Source organism: Photinus pyralis, unplaced genomic scaffold, assembly GCF_008802855.1.
Source record: "Photinus pyralis isolate 1611_PpyrPB1 unplaced genomic scaffold, Ppyr1.3 Ppyr1.4_LG1, whole genome shotgun sequence".
Classification (NCBI taxonomy): Eukaryota; Metazoa; Arthropoda; class Insecta; order Coleoptera; family Lampyridae; genus Photinus; species Photinus pyralis.
The window spans coordinates 6,387,999-6,404,310 of record NW_022170249.1 but is presented as its reverse complement, the minus strand read 5'-3'; the positions used below and the strand labels follow the sequence as shown (position 1 = coordinate 6,404,310).

At 35.3% G+C, this 16,312-nt stretch overlaps 1 protein-coding gene across 1 annotated transcript; it reads left to right on the top strand.

The window, feature by feature from the left end:
* Positions 1-5,219: 5,219 nt before the first annotated feature.
* On the top strand, positions 5,220-11,717 carry LOC116176851 (the record flags this gene model as incomplete). The annotated part of the gene is given in 6 exon segments (XM_031495662.1): positions 5,220-5,804; positions 5,854-6,478; positions 6,531-6,820; positions 11,080-11,229; positions 11,276-11,495; positions 11,543-11,717. Coding segments are annotated over 6 exon segments (1,936 nt in total), but the record flags the coding sequence as incomplete, so codon positions are not given.
* Positions 11,718-16,312: the final 4,595 nt, after the last annotated feature.

The window sequence follows — 16,312 nt, the reverse complement described above, 5'->3', positions numbered from 1 at the left end:
TTGCCGTGTAATTTTTCGCGCCTCGACGGATTTGCTTCATGAAATTTGGATTTAGGTTCTACTTACCATCCACTTCAAAGTTGAACTTGAGCCCAGGGTTGCTTTTACTTGAGGGGTGAATGCCACCCCTCCTCGGGGGGGAAAAAAGATACGTTCAAAATAAGTCCGGAAATTGATAAATTGAGTAATTCTAAGCAACTTTTGTTCTATAGAGTTTTTTCACTAAGTCAATAGTATTCGAGTTAATTTGCGAGTGAAAATGTTCATTTTTCAACAAAAAAAACTACGTTTTCAGACGGTTTTTCGCAAATAACTCTAAAAGTAAGTATTGTATCGAAAAAAGTATTCTTAGCAAAAATATAGCTTATAAACAGACAAACAAAATGGTCTATATATGAAGTCTGTAGACCCAGTAGAAGCAAAGTTGTAGCTCATGAAAAGTAGGTTCTCATTCGTCAAACTCCAAATCGAGTACTTCAACGTGAAATAACTGAAAAATGAAGCACTTTTTGGGAAAAACGTATGAATACTTTTTTAAAGTATTTGAAAAAACCTTTCTTTTTGTTTTAGAAAAGTTAAGAAAAGTTCCTAGTATCAAAACTAAGTGAGTTACGATCAAAATAAAGTTGGTCCTTTTTTTTGGTAAAAAAAATCGATGAAATCACCCTCTAAGTAGCACCCCAATTGAAATTAAGCGTTACCGCTTTACAGTTTACTTTATTTATGTATTGTTTATATGATCTGTAAGTTTGACCGGTGCAAAGTGCTTATTTTTGAAAAAATGTAGTTTTGAAGTAAAAAAAAATTTTGAAATTTTAAAAAATTGCCTTTTTTTCAAAGTAACTTCAAAAGTATTAGTGCTACGAAAAATTTACAAGAATAAAAAAATGTAGCTTTTGCTTTTCTGAACGTTTTGCTTTTTTTTTGTAAAACCAAAATTGGTTAAGATATGGCTGTTCAAAGTTTGCATACACTCGTCATTAGTGACTCATTCGAACCCTTTCAACTACAACCTTTTCAAAAATAAGGGTTTAAAAAAAATTAATTTGAATAATCTTATACAAAATGGTTTTTAATTTAATTTTTTATTAAATACATGTAAGTTATAATGTAAAATAGGTGTTAAATAAGTATCAATTGTAAAAAAAAAATAAAATTCTATGAAGTTGTTGCAAAAAAAAAATGGTTTTTTAAAGCACTTCGTAGGTTAAAAATTAACCGATTTATGAGGCACAGACATACTTTCACCCATCCTTACAAACTATATACAGGGTGGTGACTTGCGTAACGCATCATAGGGATTTCAATGTAAAATTTGTAACATGCGATTATTGGCTCCCCAAATTATTTTAGAGCAAAAATGTATTAAGGTTTTTTGTAGAAAAAAATTTTTTACGTCAATCAACCGTATTAGTTTTCAATTTTTTGCATAATAAAGACGGAAAATTGGAAAAATAAAACTCCCATCTTTTTCAATAATCTTTGATGCCATGGAATTTTATAATACAAAAACTACGCCAATATCCGTCATGCCATGGAATGTCTGCTATAAAACAAATCACATTCTATCAAAAAGTATTATATTTAGAACAGCGAATTCAACATAAAGAAAGACCAAATTACTAAAAACGGTTTCCTAATATAACAATTTACAATAAATGTTCGAATAAGTCACCATTAACTGCAATACAGTAACCAAGTCGATCATAAAATCCATTTCGAACTGCTGCTAATTGATAACTGGATATCTTTTTGTTTTAGAAAATTCCATGGCATCGCAGATTATTGAAAAAGATGGGGGTTTTATTTTTCCAATTTTCCATCTTTATTATGCAAAAAATGGAAAACTAATACGGTTGATTGATGTAACAAATTTTATTCTACAAAAAACCTGAATACATTTTTGCTCTAAAATATTTTGGGGAGCCAATAATCGCATGTTGCATATCGCATATTGCAAGTCGCATGTGGTGTATTGTAACCTCACAAGTTAACAATACACCACACTATCACATTTCTCAACATTATCCGAGACATAATCATTAGAAAATCAACACAACCACGATCATTCGACTTATTAGATGTTTAATTGTATTTCAAATTTCAAATAATTTTGACGCCAAGGTCCGAAGATGCTACATTAATAGATAGCGAAATCGATAACCTAAAGGAAAATATATTTTAATTACTTACCTAATACCTATTAATTAAATAATTGCATGGTTTATTAATTTTGTCAGTCGACATATATTTAACGTCAAAGATTGAGTTTTTTTAAATATTGGTGAACAGATTCAGGGCACCAAATTTAGTAAGTGTTTTAAATTTTAATAGTACAAGTTGTATTCTGATCTTATTTTGACATATTATAGAGAATAAATCTTCCCTTACTTTGATATTGTGACTATTAGTCTGGGGGATTCAAATCTAAACAGTGCCACCTGAACCAACCAGTAATCAATACGACGACTGGTCGCGACTACGACCAACAACACATGCTATTTCAATAGGAATATTCCCTGGAATATTCACATTTGACGGTCAGGTCACGGTCAGAACATGCTCATAAGAAATACAAGCTACAATAATTAACCGGACCGAGATCTGACGGTGACGTGACCGATACTGTGAATTGGCCTGAATGGAATACTCTAACAAAATTTCCTCAAAGATTTCTCTCGCGAGTTGCTGTCGGATAGCACTGTCGAGGTGTAAATACCACCGTACGTGAACGCACCCATTGATTGAATTCTGAAAAATCAAAGCATGTGATTGGCATGCATGAACACCTTATGGTCTCACTTGCATCCGCATTTCCCTAGGATTGTGAGCTCCTTTCATATTTACACCTATTTGGTCCAGTTTGGTTCCCAGCCCACTTTGCCTCCATCCCCAAGTTGACGGATGTGGAGGGCATTCAGTAGGATAAAAGCAGTGCCCCCACAACACATGACCTGCTTGATTGGGGACAGGAACTGCAGTAATTTATTTTTGGTACAAAATAAATATTTTCCCACATTAGTAGTGGATTTCTCCTGTGCTTCGGGGTCATAGAGAACGGTAGTAAATTCTTCCAAAGTTTTAATTGTTTTTTTCTGTTATTGCTCTTTGTGAATTGGAGAGTTCAAGTAAAGCTGGTGTCACGTCCGGGCGTTTCATCCAAGTCATAAACGCCTTCTTGTTTCCAATAGAATTGAAGCAGGGCGTTGTGGCATAACCTGTGTAACAATGAAAGCCCCGTAGGGCTTGTGAATTTTCTTCTCCAAGTGCTAATACATTAAAATGGGTCGCTAGATATCGACGCTTGGCCCCAACACCTGTCAGATATCCTTCTTTCAGGTCGAGTTCTTTCAGAAAAAACAAAACAAAATATATATGACCATCAGAACGTCAGTATCTCAAGACTGGACGAGGATGTTCTGGGCTCCATGCTCCACCATATCTTTCGCATGGAGGATGATTCGCCCGTCCGCCTCTTCTTGCGTAACTTGTATCCCATCAAAAGGGAAAGCGTTCTCAATTGTAGGAAAATGCGGCTGCAAGTCAACTTGTGAGACGATGAGGTGTTCATGCTTACGAAACAGCCTTCCCTGCACCCTACAGAGTTCTAACTGCCAAGAACACGGCAAAAATCTCAGCCGAGTATATTGTACATGCTTATTATAAACATGACTGTGAGCGTTTTATTTTTAATGATTTTAACTAAATATTATTTATAGCTTGACTGCAACAGGAAATCTATGATCAGGCATTTCCCTTTGATGACTGATGAGTTTTTACTTGTAAATACGTTTCAATAATCAACAATTTTTAGTTAAAAACAGGATTCAATGAAGAAGTTTCAGTTTTGCACTTAGTCAACCTCGATCTGTTTATTCAAAATACATAAAAATTCATAAAAAAAAAGGCCTTTAATGGGTCTTTTTTGGTAATCTTCGCCCAAAAGAATCTCAGAAACGCCACCTCAACTACGAAAATCGGTCAAAACCTCTGAATCTTGTCAGACGTTAAAGATATCATACAATTGGCCTACATATGATAAATGAAACATGCTTCCCACTAAGAAATTAGCTTTGGATATCATTTTTGTGATATTCACCGTCGGAAACCTCGTAAACGTCACCTCAAACGTAAAAATCGCTCTAAAAACATATACAGGGTGTCCCTAAAAGGTCTGTACAACGCGCTACCAGGTGTTCTTGGTATTAAAATAGGACGATTTAACCCAACTTACCTCTATCCAAAAGTGCTTCGGTAAGGCGCTATCTACCGCCAAAGATTCAAAAAACAAATCGTTATTTTTATTTTATCGGAAAATGGTTTTGCCGATTAAAATGAAAGTCGGGATGTGAATGTCTAATGTAGAAAGGGTCTTTGTGATATCATCGTTTTGATTGTAGTTGCTATGTAGGTGGTACAATACTGACCATCCACATCTGAAGAGGTCTAAAACTTTTTAACTACTATTTTGACGGTTCTGAATTTTTAGACACTGATAGACAGTTTACTTGCAAATTCACATCCCGACTTTCATTTTAATCGGCAAAACCATTTTCCGATAAAATAAAAATAACAATTTGTTTTTTGAATCTTTGGCGGTAGATAGCGCCTTAACGAAGCACTTTTGGATAGAGGTAAGTAGGGTTAAATCGTCCTATTTTGATACCAAGAACCCCTGGTAGCGCGTTGTACAGACCTTTTAGGGACACCCTGTATTTCCTGAAATTGTCAAAATTGGCGCCATTTTCAATCCTAAGGGACGGAACTTCCGGCTCTGCGTCTCAAATCACTCCAATAGGTCTAGGGAACATGTGTTCCAAGTGGCACAATTTTAATACGAAATGCCGAATAATACCAATATTTATCACGAGCCGCTCCTACTATAATGAGAGTGATTTCTTAGTAAGAAATCATGATGTAAAAAATTTATTTAATTTAATATGCAGCAAGTAGTAGCTGTAGAGAAAATCAATTAGTAATACTTTTCTTGACCTTCTGTTTCAGTTTGGTTGTTTATGGGCTGCGCTGCATGTCATATGTTACTTGTCATTATGATTGCCATAATCTAAACAGATACCAAATCATAAGTATAAATGCGTTATCACTTCATGGCAAATTTGCATTTATTGAAAATGTTTAGTGCACTAATACTCTCCTTTGCAGCATGTGGTGAGATTTAGTGAAGGGATTTTGTGTAACATAATTTCTTTCTCTTTCAGGAACACACTTAACGAAAATGATATTCCAAAAATACGTTTAAGAAGAACAACAAATGGTTTTATACAAAATGTGGCAAGGCTTCCAACTGTTGAGGAAATTGTTGAAGAGAGTCGAAATGCAATTTTCCCAGATGACGTAGAGATGACTGAAAATGGCTTGGAAAGCATTTTAGATCAGTTACGAGAAGAACAAAATGCAGATGAGCCACACGCATTACCAGAAGAGGAACAACTAGATAATAAATTGGTTCATCCGCTGATGGAAATATTTCCAGACGCATGTCCACAATTCATACGGAAGATTTGTAAAGGAAAGCGCCACTCGCCTGCTGTAATGGACAATTTAATTGCCAAAATCCTGGATACGGATATGGATTATCCAAAACGGCAAAAAGTTGAAAGCCCACCGTGCCGTTTGAATGCTTCCGAACAGCTGGAGCTAATGAAGAGCATACTTGTGGACGCTGATCCGGATTATTTACAAATGCATTGCGATCGTCTAATAGATAATCCAGACGAACTTAAAGCATTTGTGTCTGAAGCACTCGAAACACGAAACTATCCTACGTTGAAAGAATATTTGAGGTACATGTGTATCTTTTCCAGGGTAATTGTTTAATTTATTTGTTTGTAGGAAGAAACAAATATCCGCCCAACAAAACCAGTACACAAATAAATTTAGTGTCGCCAAATTTCTAGAGGTAATACCCGATCCTTTTCAGTATTTTGCTGATTCAAAGCGTAAAGTGAATGGATTAGATAATCATAGTCACCATTATGCTATGTGTTACCTACGAAACAAATTTGCATTAGTAAGTGTGCGATCAATCCGCGAATCCTTTATTAAAAATGAAGAAAGGTTTTTGGCAACTTGCAAAGAACTAGAAAGTTACCCTTCTTTCAAAAGATTGAAATCAAAGCGACCAAAGGTGGTGATGCCTTCTGTAATTCAAAACATACCTCTTCTTCAAGAAATTGCCTTCTATGACCATCAAGAGGAAATAACGGAATTTTTAAATAAACGAAAAATAGAAGAAGAGATGGAACGTAAGCAGGCCAAAGCCGCGGGATTATTGCAAACGTGTGCTTGTTGCTACGACGATGAAATCATGTTCAAAGATATCACTTCTTGCGAAGCTGGCTGTATATTTTGTAAAGATTGTGTACGGAAAGGTGCGGAGGTTGCGTTTGGAGATGGTAAATTGGATTTTCCCTGTCTTGGCGATTGTGAGTCCCATTTTAGTTTACAAGTTTTACAGGTATAAACATAAAAACCTGAATAGATTTCCTATTAACCATTTTTTTTTGTAGGCTGTGCTTACCCCAAAAATGTTTTCTGTCGTCGCTTTAAAGAAACAAGTCGAAGAAGTAAAAGCGGCTGGAATTGACGATTTGGAAACATGTCCTTTCTGTGATTTTGTCACTATACCTGCTCGTGATGATAAATTGTTTAGGTGCCTAAATCCTGAGTGTATGAAAGAGTCATGTCGAATGTGTAAGGAACCTTCGCATGTGCCTTTACGTTGCGATGAAGTTGAGAAGGATGCAGACGTTAAAGCTCGGACATACATTGAAAATAAGATGACTGAAGCACTACTTAGGTATGTTTGTTTACCCAAAATCGTCCTGTAACCTTCATTTTCATGCCTACTTTCTGTCAGGAAATTGTAATCTCCATGAAAGAGGCAGAGCAGACTATCGGCCGGTTGCAGGAAACCGAATTATAATCAAAATCCTAGATTATTTGCCAAATCTGAGATTAAACAAGAATTTTGACATTTGATTGGCTGCATACTGCAGTATAAAGCCAATCAAATGTCTTAATACCGGATTAAACAATAATCCTGGATTATGTTTTTTGTGCAACTGGCCGTAAGTTTCCTGCCGCTTGTCACTTTACCTGCCGCACCTGTCACATTGTTATAATGACTCCTGCCATCATTGACAGATTGACATTAATCAAAAGTTTTATATAAGAATTGAAATTTTACATTAAAATACGATTTTGGCTAAAATTTAATACAAAACTCGTCAGTAAAATGACATCCTGACTCGAAAATTAAAGTACTCGGCCCCTCAATATTTCATTAATGTGTCATTTTCCTGATTTTATGTAAATAACACTATTTCCATTTTGTTGTCCATTGTAGACAAAAAATGGCAATGTGGGACCTACCATATTATTACTTTTCCATATCCATATGCGGATATGGGTAGTAGGTATTACATTTATCATAACGAAAAAGTCACTTGTTATAGTTGTTGTTTTAGTACAGTAACTCATAATTTAATGTGATTATTATGTAAAATTTTGCAGGCTTATTACCTGCTTAGAGCTTAGAGACCTATTAATTACGTTGAATCCTTTCTCTGCTACTTTGTTATTTATGAACCGATTAATTACATTAAACATGTCAAAAGCTGCGTGCGCGTATGCGTAGTAGTAAATTTCTTATTTGTGAATCGATCTTACTGAGATTTTAAATCAACAAATTTTTCACTCTTTATTCTATTTTCGAATTCTTCATTTAATTCTACGTACAGTGGCTCCCCAGAAAGGGTGACCTAAGCTATCCTCATATGTATATCTAGGAATTCCAAGGTCTCCTAGATTGAAAAATAAAGGTTCTGGAAATTTTTTTGTAAAAAAAACAGATATCGCGTATTTGTCAATTTTCATTTATAATTTTTAAACGGTAATTTGTAGGTATGTACTTATAATGGGAAAAATTTAGCATAAGTTCTCTATTGGAGGCGGCCGATCGGAAGGCAATCGGATTGGAACTAACCCCTTGACGAGGGGTTGTTTCGATATACGATTATGGCGTAGTTTTTTGCGTATGGAAGAGAAGTTATTCGACCTATGTTGTCGGTACTTCCGGAATATGTAGTCGTTGGGGATATGCACATTTTCGATCCGGCTTGACATCCCCGGGAGCTAGTGGTAGGATGCGAAGTGTACTCTGGAGGTCGTTTTTTGGTAAAATTGCGAGTTTAAAAATTCGTTGAGGGCGAAGGAGGGGAGATATGAAAAAATTTTGGAGAGGTGGATATGGTAAAAAGGTCGAGGGGCATAGGGGTCTTTCGAAAGCGCAGGGTATCGAGTATGTAACCTCCCCCGCCTGCCCCGCAGCATGGCGGCAAAATTAGAATCTAATAAATGAAAAAAATAAATCATTTTAAATTAGTTCTTGCAAAAGTGCAGTAAAATGAACAGTCCGAGGCGAAGCCGAGCTGTAGACCTCTACAAATCAAAGCGAGGCGAGGCGGCAAAGCCGAGCGTATGTCTCATCAAAACCAAGAAGTGTTATCAAAATTAAAAAATCTTATGTGCAGATCTGGATTCAACAAGTTGAATAGACATTTGAAAAAAAGGCACTTTATAGGAGATGTTCCCAAAAACAAAAATATTCCTCACAAATTCAAAAAAATTATAAATTCAGTCTCCTCAATATCATTTTCTTACCGCTCCAAAACTGAAACTGAGAAATTGTTTTTGTTGAACAGTGCGAGGCGAAGCCAAGCTATGGACCGCTAAAAATCAGAGCGAGGCGAGGCGACGAGCCGAGCGTGTGTCTAATCAAAACCAAAAGTGTTATCAACATTAAAAAATCTTGTGCAGACCTGGATTCAACAAGTTGAATAGAAATTTTCAAAAAAAAGTCACTTTGTATAGGTGATTTTTCCAAAAAAAACAAAAATATTGCTCACAAATTCAAAAAAATTGTCAATTCAGTCTTCTCAATATCATTTTAATATCGCTACAACACAGAAACTGAAAAATTGTCTTTGTTCAAACCTCATAGTGCGTGTTAACATCTTACAAAAAGAAAATATAAATCATTTTAGACTATTTCTTGCAGAAGTACGGTAAAATGAACAGTGCGCGGTGAAGCCGAGCTATGGATCGTTACGAATCCAAGCGAGGCGAGGCGGGAAACCCGCCGGAGCCGACGTATGATCAAAACTAATCTAAGTTAAAGAATCTTATGTACAATTATGTGCAGATCTGGATTTAACAAGTTGAATCGAAATTTAAAAAAAAATGACTTTGTATAGGTGATGTTTCCAAAAAACAAAAACATTCTTCACAAATTCAAAAAAATTGTCAATGGTCGCGCCAAAAGTCGTATAGCGCATGCGCAATGATAAAGGGTAATTTGATCGAAATCTTTATGGTAGGTTCATCTAAAAAATTGTGTAAAAAATCGCATTGCGCCGAACATAGATTACACCTCCAATTATATCCCATTTTCGGCGATATACTCACTCTAGCGCAGTCTTGAAATGCGAAGCATTTTTACCAACCCATGTAATGAGATTGACTACTGAGTATTGACATATCGATGCTTTTTTGAACCGAATCAAATTTCTTTTCCCTTTTTAGAAAATTGTAACGTCAGCCAACCTTAACTATATTCTCACAAGCATTAAGCAAAAAAAACAAAAAAAAATATATATAAAAAATTTTTTTAAACATTGACAAATGGTAAACCACATAAATAAACAAAAAAATAAAAAAAATTTAAAAAAAGTTAAAAATTTTTTTAATTTACAAACGGTAAACCACATAAAACGGCGTTTGCTAATTAAACGGCGCCGATAGGTCCGTAAGGACCTATCACTAGTTTAACATATAAATAATGTAAAACAGTTTATTTCATACTGCTCTTTTTTCTATTAAAATGCCATATAATTTTTTATTAGAATGTAATGAAAGCAAAAGTCGTGAGGTTAATGCTTGTTTATTACTGTGAGTGCACATCATGGCGGCCCCCATGTAGGTGTCATTTGTTAATTCAGCATTAGCAGTCCATCTTAATTTATAAGTGCTTCGGATCAATCTGCTATGTTGGGATTTGCAGTAGTGTGTGAAGATGATTTTAATATGGCCACTGGTTCAAAACGCGAACGTTTAGTAATAACCAAGTATTTTACTACTTATTTCAAGCTTAAATGAAAATAACCTTCCCTCAAGGGATCAATTAGTAAGCCAATCTCTCTCATTACAGACTTCTTTCATTACAGACATCTTTAGAACCGAAGGTCACATTAGGTTCAATTGAGAGTCGAGATTTTAATGGAAGGTCCACGCGGGTGGCGGGACTTGTTTTTGGATAAAGACATACATCATTTGAATATGAGAATACTAGAACTACTTCAATTCAAGATGTCTACATACAAAATTTCATTTAAATATCTTGAGAAATAAACAAAATCGGATTGCGCATGCCCAAAACAAATTTTTTGATTTGGCATTGCTTACTTTTACTTTTATTCGAGGTGCCTACATACAAAATTTCATGCAATTCAGTTCATAACTAACGGAGATGTCAAGAAGGCTTTCCTTATTTTTTTTGCCTAAACGCTAAAATATTGGGTCCCAAATGATATGAAACCAAAAAGAAAATATAGACGCAGTCTATTTTCTATCTAAGAGGGAAAACTGTATTATTTTGTCCTTCTTCCCGTATGTAACTGAGTTTTACATTAAAATTGCCAACAGGGATTCCAACTATGATTTTCAATAAAACTAGGCTACACATTTTTCCATCTCCATTGTCTTGATTTTACTGTGTGTTGAAACTGTTTGACGTAAGATAATGTGCAGCAAAATATCTGAAACAATTCTTCTTATTTCTGAAATGAACTAATTTTTGTCGGCCAGTTGCACAAAAAAAATAGTCCAGGATTATTGTTTAATCCTGTATTAAGTCATTTGATTGACTTTATATTGCAGTAGGTAGCCAATCAAATGTCAAAATTCTTGTTTAAACTCAGATTTGGCAAATAATGTAGGATTTTGATTATAATTTGCTTTCCTGCAACCGTCCGTGTGTATGATGAAATATGTTTTCAGAACCTGCTACAAATGCGGTATGAAGTTCATAAAATCAGACGGTTGTAATAAGATGACATGTTCGTGTGGAGCTCTTATGTGCTATGTTTGTAATCAACCTGTCAAAGATTATAACCATTTTAACGGACCCGGTGGTGATAAAACAAATCTGTAAGTACATATACAAACATTTATTTTCCTTATAGTTCTCTTGTAGCTGTCCGCTATATAGCGATACCAATCAGCTGCATAAGGATGCAATATTAAAAAGTGCAGAAGAAGCTAAGAACGATATAGGAATTAGCGTAGCCAAAAAGTTAAAAATTGATCCCACCGCTGATATTCAACACCACTATAAGACGAACACAAAACCCGTTATTCCAGCAGCTCCTGTTAATCCCTTTTTAGGATTGAATCGTGAAGATCTGCTTTTACAGGTAATGCTTATTGTGATGTATTTGATTATTATTAAATTTGGCTTTAGGAGAGAGCATTGCAAATGTTTGAACATTACAATAGACGCCTGCATCATCGACGTGGCCATCACTAGTTTTTAGATTATGTTTTGAAGTTAATAGTGTGCATATATATGTATTTTTGTACTGAATTTTATAAATACCGTTTCAAATTTCTATGTTAAATAAAATTATATTTTATGAGAATAATTATTTTAGTGGCAAAAGGGAAAAAGTTTTGGTTCAAACGCTTTGCTTAGGAAATTTGGGTCTTTCTTACATAAAAAACAGAAGGCAATTAGCAAATTCCTGGTAAGCATACTATGCAAAAGGTCACGCTATTATTTAGAAAAACAACTTTCTTACTTAGTACCCAATAGTTATTATTATTACTAATTACAAATCAATATTAGGGTAAGTATTAGTTTTTTGAAACCACATGTATTATGTATACAGAGGGTGTCCCAGATCATCAGCCCTGCATGGGTACCTTTATTATTACAGAACGGGAATTAGGTCAACAGGGCAGTTATGTTTGCTATTTAAAATTCCATTTAGAGAATCTAAAAACTCGGACCGAATTAAAAGTTATTTTTTAAAACAGTCAAAATTAAACTGAAGATATTTATTTTCTATCACAACCAATTTTAGTATTTTTTTAGTACAATAACAATCGTAATAATTTTTGCAATAAATAACTACAGGAGACCCATATCAAGGTCCATTCAAACCGACGTTGGATATATTTGTTCAGCGGGATATACGTGAGTTTTTTTTAAATGCGAACATAGGAGTTTGCACGCAATGTAATTTGCCTATGTTCGATTTAAAAAAAACACATCAATCTATGAGGTGTTCACATTCCCAAAACGCGCAACTTGTGTGACTATGAACAGCAACTCATAGTCTTTATGATGAAGAGCACTCGGTAAGATTTTTTTAAATAAGCCATGTGAGGCTATAGCAAGTTCAGGATAAATTTTTCTTAAACCTACGATAACTTGACTTCACATGGCACGCTCTGACATCACAATTCATTGTGAACCAACCTTCAATTATTTGTAGGTCATGTGCACCTGGAATTCTACTAATTTGATCTAATCAATACATAAATGGTGAAAATAAGCAAATAAATAACGAAAACAATAAATTACAATAAATGTTCGAAGTGTCCTCCTTGACATTCTAAGCATTAACCTAACCGATTTCGTAATAATTAAATTGGACGGCGGTATTTTTAAAAATGCGACAGCTGTCAATTGTATCTACTACTCATTTGAACTACTCAATAGATTGATGTGTTTTTTTTTAAATCGAACATAGGGAAATTACATTGCATACAAATTCCTATGTTCGCATTTTAAAAAAATTCACTGTAGAAGTATGCATACCGATTCGGCGATTCGCATGCATATCCCGCGTCGGTTTGAGTAGACCTTTAAGCTAAAGCACCAGCGCGCGTCGTGTGCATGTTTTTCAACTATCATTGGCTAGAAATTGTATGTTTACAAGTAACGCCGCCATTGGGTATATTTGAATTTGCCGCTCACCGCGCATTTCTCTAACTAGTACTCGGGTCGCTTCTACGAGTAAGGTCGCTTCATTGAGTTAGAAAACTAATGGAGGGAATATAATGGTAGAGGGGGTAAGAATTTTTGTAGACGGAAGTTGCCGCAGATAGAGGCCACTCGCGTGGATAGGTTCCCGTGAAGGTACATTTTGGCCGACATTATTTGACATATGAAAACGCGGGTCCTGTCACTGTCAGTTTTCCACCAAATTCAAATTTTATTAAATTTGCCATTTTAAAGTACCTAATAATTTCGGATCGGTTTGTGCTCTCGTTTATAACTAACTGCCGCCATAGAGTAAATAATTATTTACTCTATGCTGCCGCATAGTGTTTTTATCACACGCAATTTTGTGAATTGAGAATGATTAGCTGCGTATCATGCAAAATTTCTCATAAAGGGAAGAAACAGGGCATTTCCTTTCATCGGTAAGACATGTCATCTATCATGTTGTAGGCGAGGTTGTAGGTACCTAGTTTATGTTTCTTAGTTTTCCAAACGAACCAGTACTTCGAGCAAAATGATTACCTAACATTTGTAAATATATCTCAAGAACAGCTCTCGAAATTTACTTTTGTGCTCACAACGCTTCATTGACTGTGATTTCGACCAAAGGTTGCACCGGAAAATGTTCATCAAAGATCTCGTCAAATATGCAGTAAGTACTATCAAAACTTGTAATGAACCTGAGACCAACCAATCAATTGTAGCTATTGATCAACACAGTGAATTTAATGGGAGTTGTCAAGTTGTAGTGGTTATAGTAAACTGGCCTTAATTATACTAATGGAACACATCGATGTATATTTAGATTTGTAATCAATGATTATATTAAATCTGCATACTTTCCCATCCTTGTCTATTTTGTTTACTTTACCACGAGCACGAGCATATATTTTACTCCTTCTATACGTTTTTTTTTGTTATTATTCCTATTAGTGGAAAGAAAATTATATCTCTACGCCACTGAAGTGAGACGCTAATGATAACGGAAGTGGTGTGGTCTCGGGTGTGGTACTTTAATCACAGTTAGAGGCCACGTTTGGTTCCCGTGGTCTACGTCTCGTCGATTCCCGAAGATGTGCTTTGTTCACATCGACTGACCTTGATGTGAACGTGAATGTCACTGCATTCTCGAACCTACCACATCGAGCGAAAAGTTGATCGAACGCAACGACTGGTCTAGACCTAGACCACTCGTTGCGTGAAAGTCATGCGCAGTTCCAGCTACAGGACGGATCTTGCAGCTGTTTTGCTATAGAGGTTATTCAGTGCCCTAACCTATAAATTCACTTATTTTCTGTGAAATAAAACATGGAATTGTTCGAGGATTTTCTGGTTATTAATAACAGTATCCTTAATGCAAAAACGAAACAAAATACAAAACTGACAAATGACAGTTCAATTCTTGTCTGTGATTGGTTAGCGCATACAGTTTGTTCGCGATTCGGGAATGCAGCTAAACTTGAACTTATCCCTATCGTATACGATCATGACGTCATGGCAGCCGGTCACATCACATGCACATCACGGAGCATATCGACTAACTTCGGGAATCGATACGGCCAAGCATTTGATTCCCTCCATTACTTTTCTAACTCAATGGGTCGCTTACATACATAGATCATTGAATTTATAACTATCAGAAGTCTTGTGAGGTGTTCTGTTTGTGAATGAACTTTTATCAAATCAAAATTATAAACGTCAATGGATGTAGGTATTACAATAAACATCTATGTAATCTTAGGTTAAGACGAATGTAAACAAAATTACATATGTGAAGTTAGCATCGAAAATCCCAGCGTCGGAAATCCAGTATGCGTATAACCAAACTAACCTAGCAAATCTCATTGAATTAAATATTTTTCATTAAAACAAAATATTTAATGGTGGCGTATCACATGTGACTTTAGATTATGATTAAGGACCCATGAGGCCATCTAAATCCGAAATCCACACTTTTTTTATTCATAAATAAGAAAGTTATTAAGTACGAAATATCGCGAAATCAGATTACTATATTACGGACGCTCGGAAAATCCGGTGGCATTTTCAAACTAGTGGTGGCGTATCACATGATTTCGCGATTTTCGTACTTAATAACTTTCTTATTTATGAATAAAAAAAGTGTGGATTTCGGATTTAGATGGCCTCATGGGTCCTTAATCATAATCTAACGTCACATGTGATACGCCACCACTAGTTTGAAAATGCCACCGGATTTTCCGAGCGTCCGTAATATAGTAATCTGATTTCGCGATATTTCGTACTTAATAACTTTCTTATTTATGAATAAAAAAAGTGTGGATTTCGGATTTAGATGGCCTCATGGGTCCTTAATCATAATCTAACGTCACAAGTGATACGCCACCACTAGTTTGAAAATGCCACCGGATTTTCCGAGCGTCCGTAATATAGTAATCTGATTTCGCGATCTTCCGTACTTAATAACTTTCTTATTTATGAATAAAAAAAGTGTGGATTTCGGATTTAGATGGCCTCATGGGTCCTTAATCATAATCTAACGTCACATGTGATACGCCACCACTAGTTTGAAAATGCCACCGGATTTTCCGAGCGTCCGTAATTTGAGACGCTTTCTTTCGGCTACTTCGCGATCATGATTTCAAGATCGTGATTCGTAGGATCACGTTTTACGAAAGAACACGCGAATTTAAATAAAAGTAGGGTTAAGTTTACGTAGCACACATTTGCATTCGAATTACGTATTTTTTGTTTGGATTATGAAAATAATTTAACTACAAGTGGAAGTACTTGCACGATTATGCTCCTCTTCAGTTACAAATATTGACTAATCTAACATTTGAGCAAAAATATCCTTGCATTTATAGGTTAGGAATTCGTGATCATAAAACTTTTATGTTCAGTTTGTTCACGATTTTAGCAATCATGATCATAAGATCACACTTCGAAAGAACGTGATTTGACAATCCAAACGCGTTTGGATCACCGAAAGAAAACGCCTATAGTAATCTGATTTCGCGATATTTCGTACTTAATAACTTTCTTATTTATGAATAAAAAAGTGTGGATTTCGGATTTAGATGGCCTCATGGATCCTTAATCATAATCTAAAGTCACATGTGATACGCCACCATTAAATATTTTGTTTTAATGAAAAATATTTAATTCAATGAGAATTGCTAGGTTAGTTTGGTTATACGCATACTGGATTTCCGACGCTGGGAGTTTCGACGCTAACTTCAC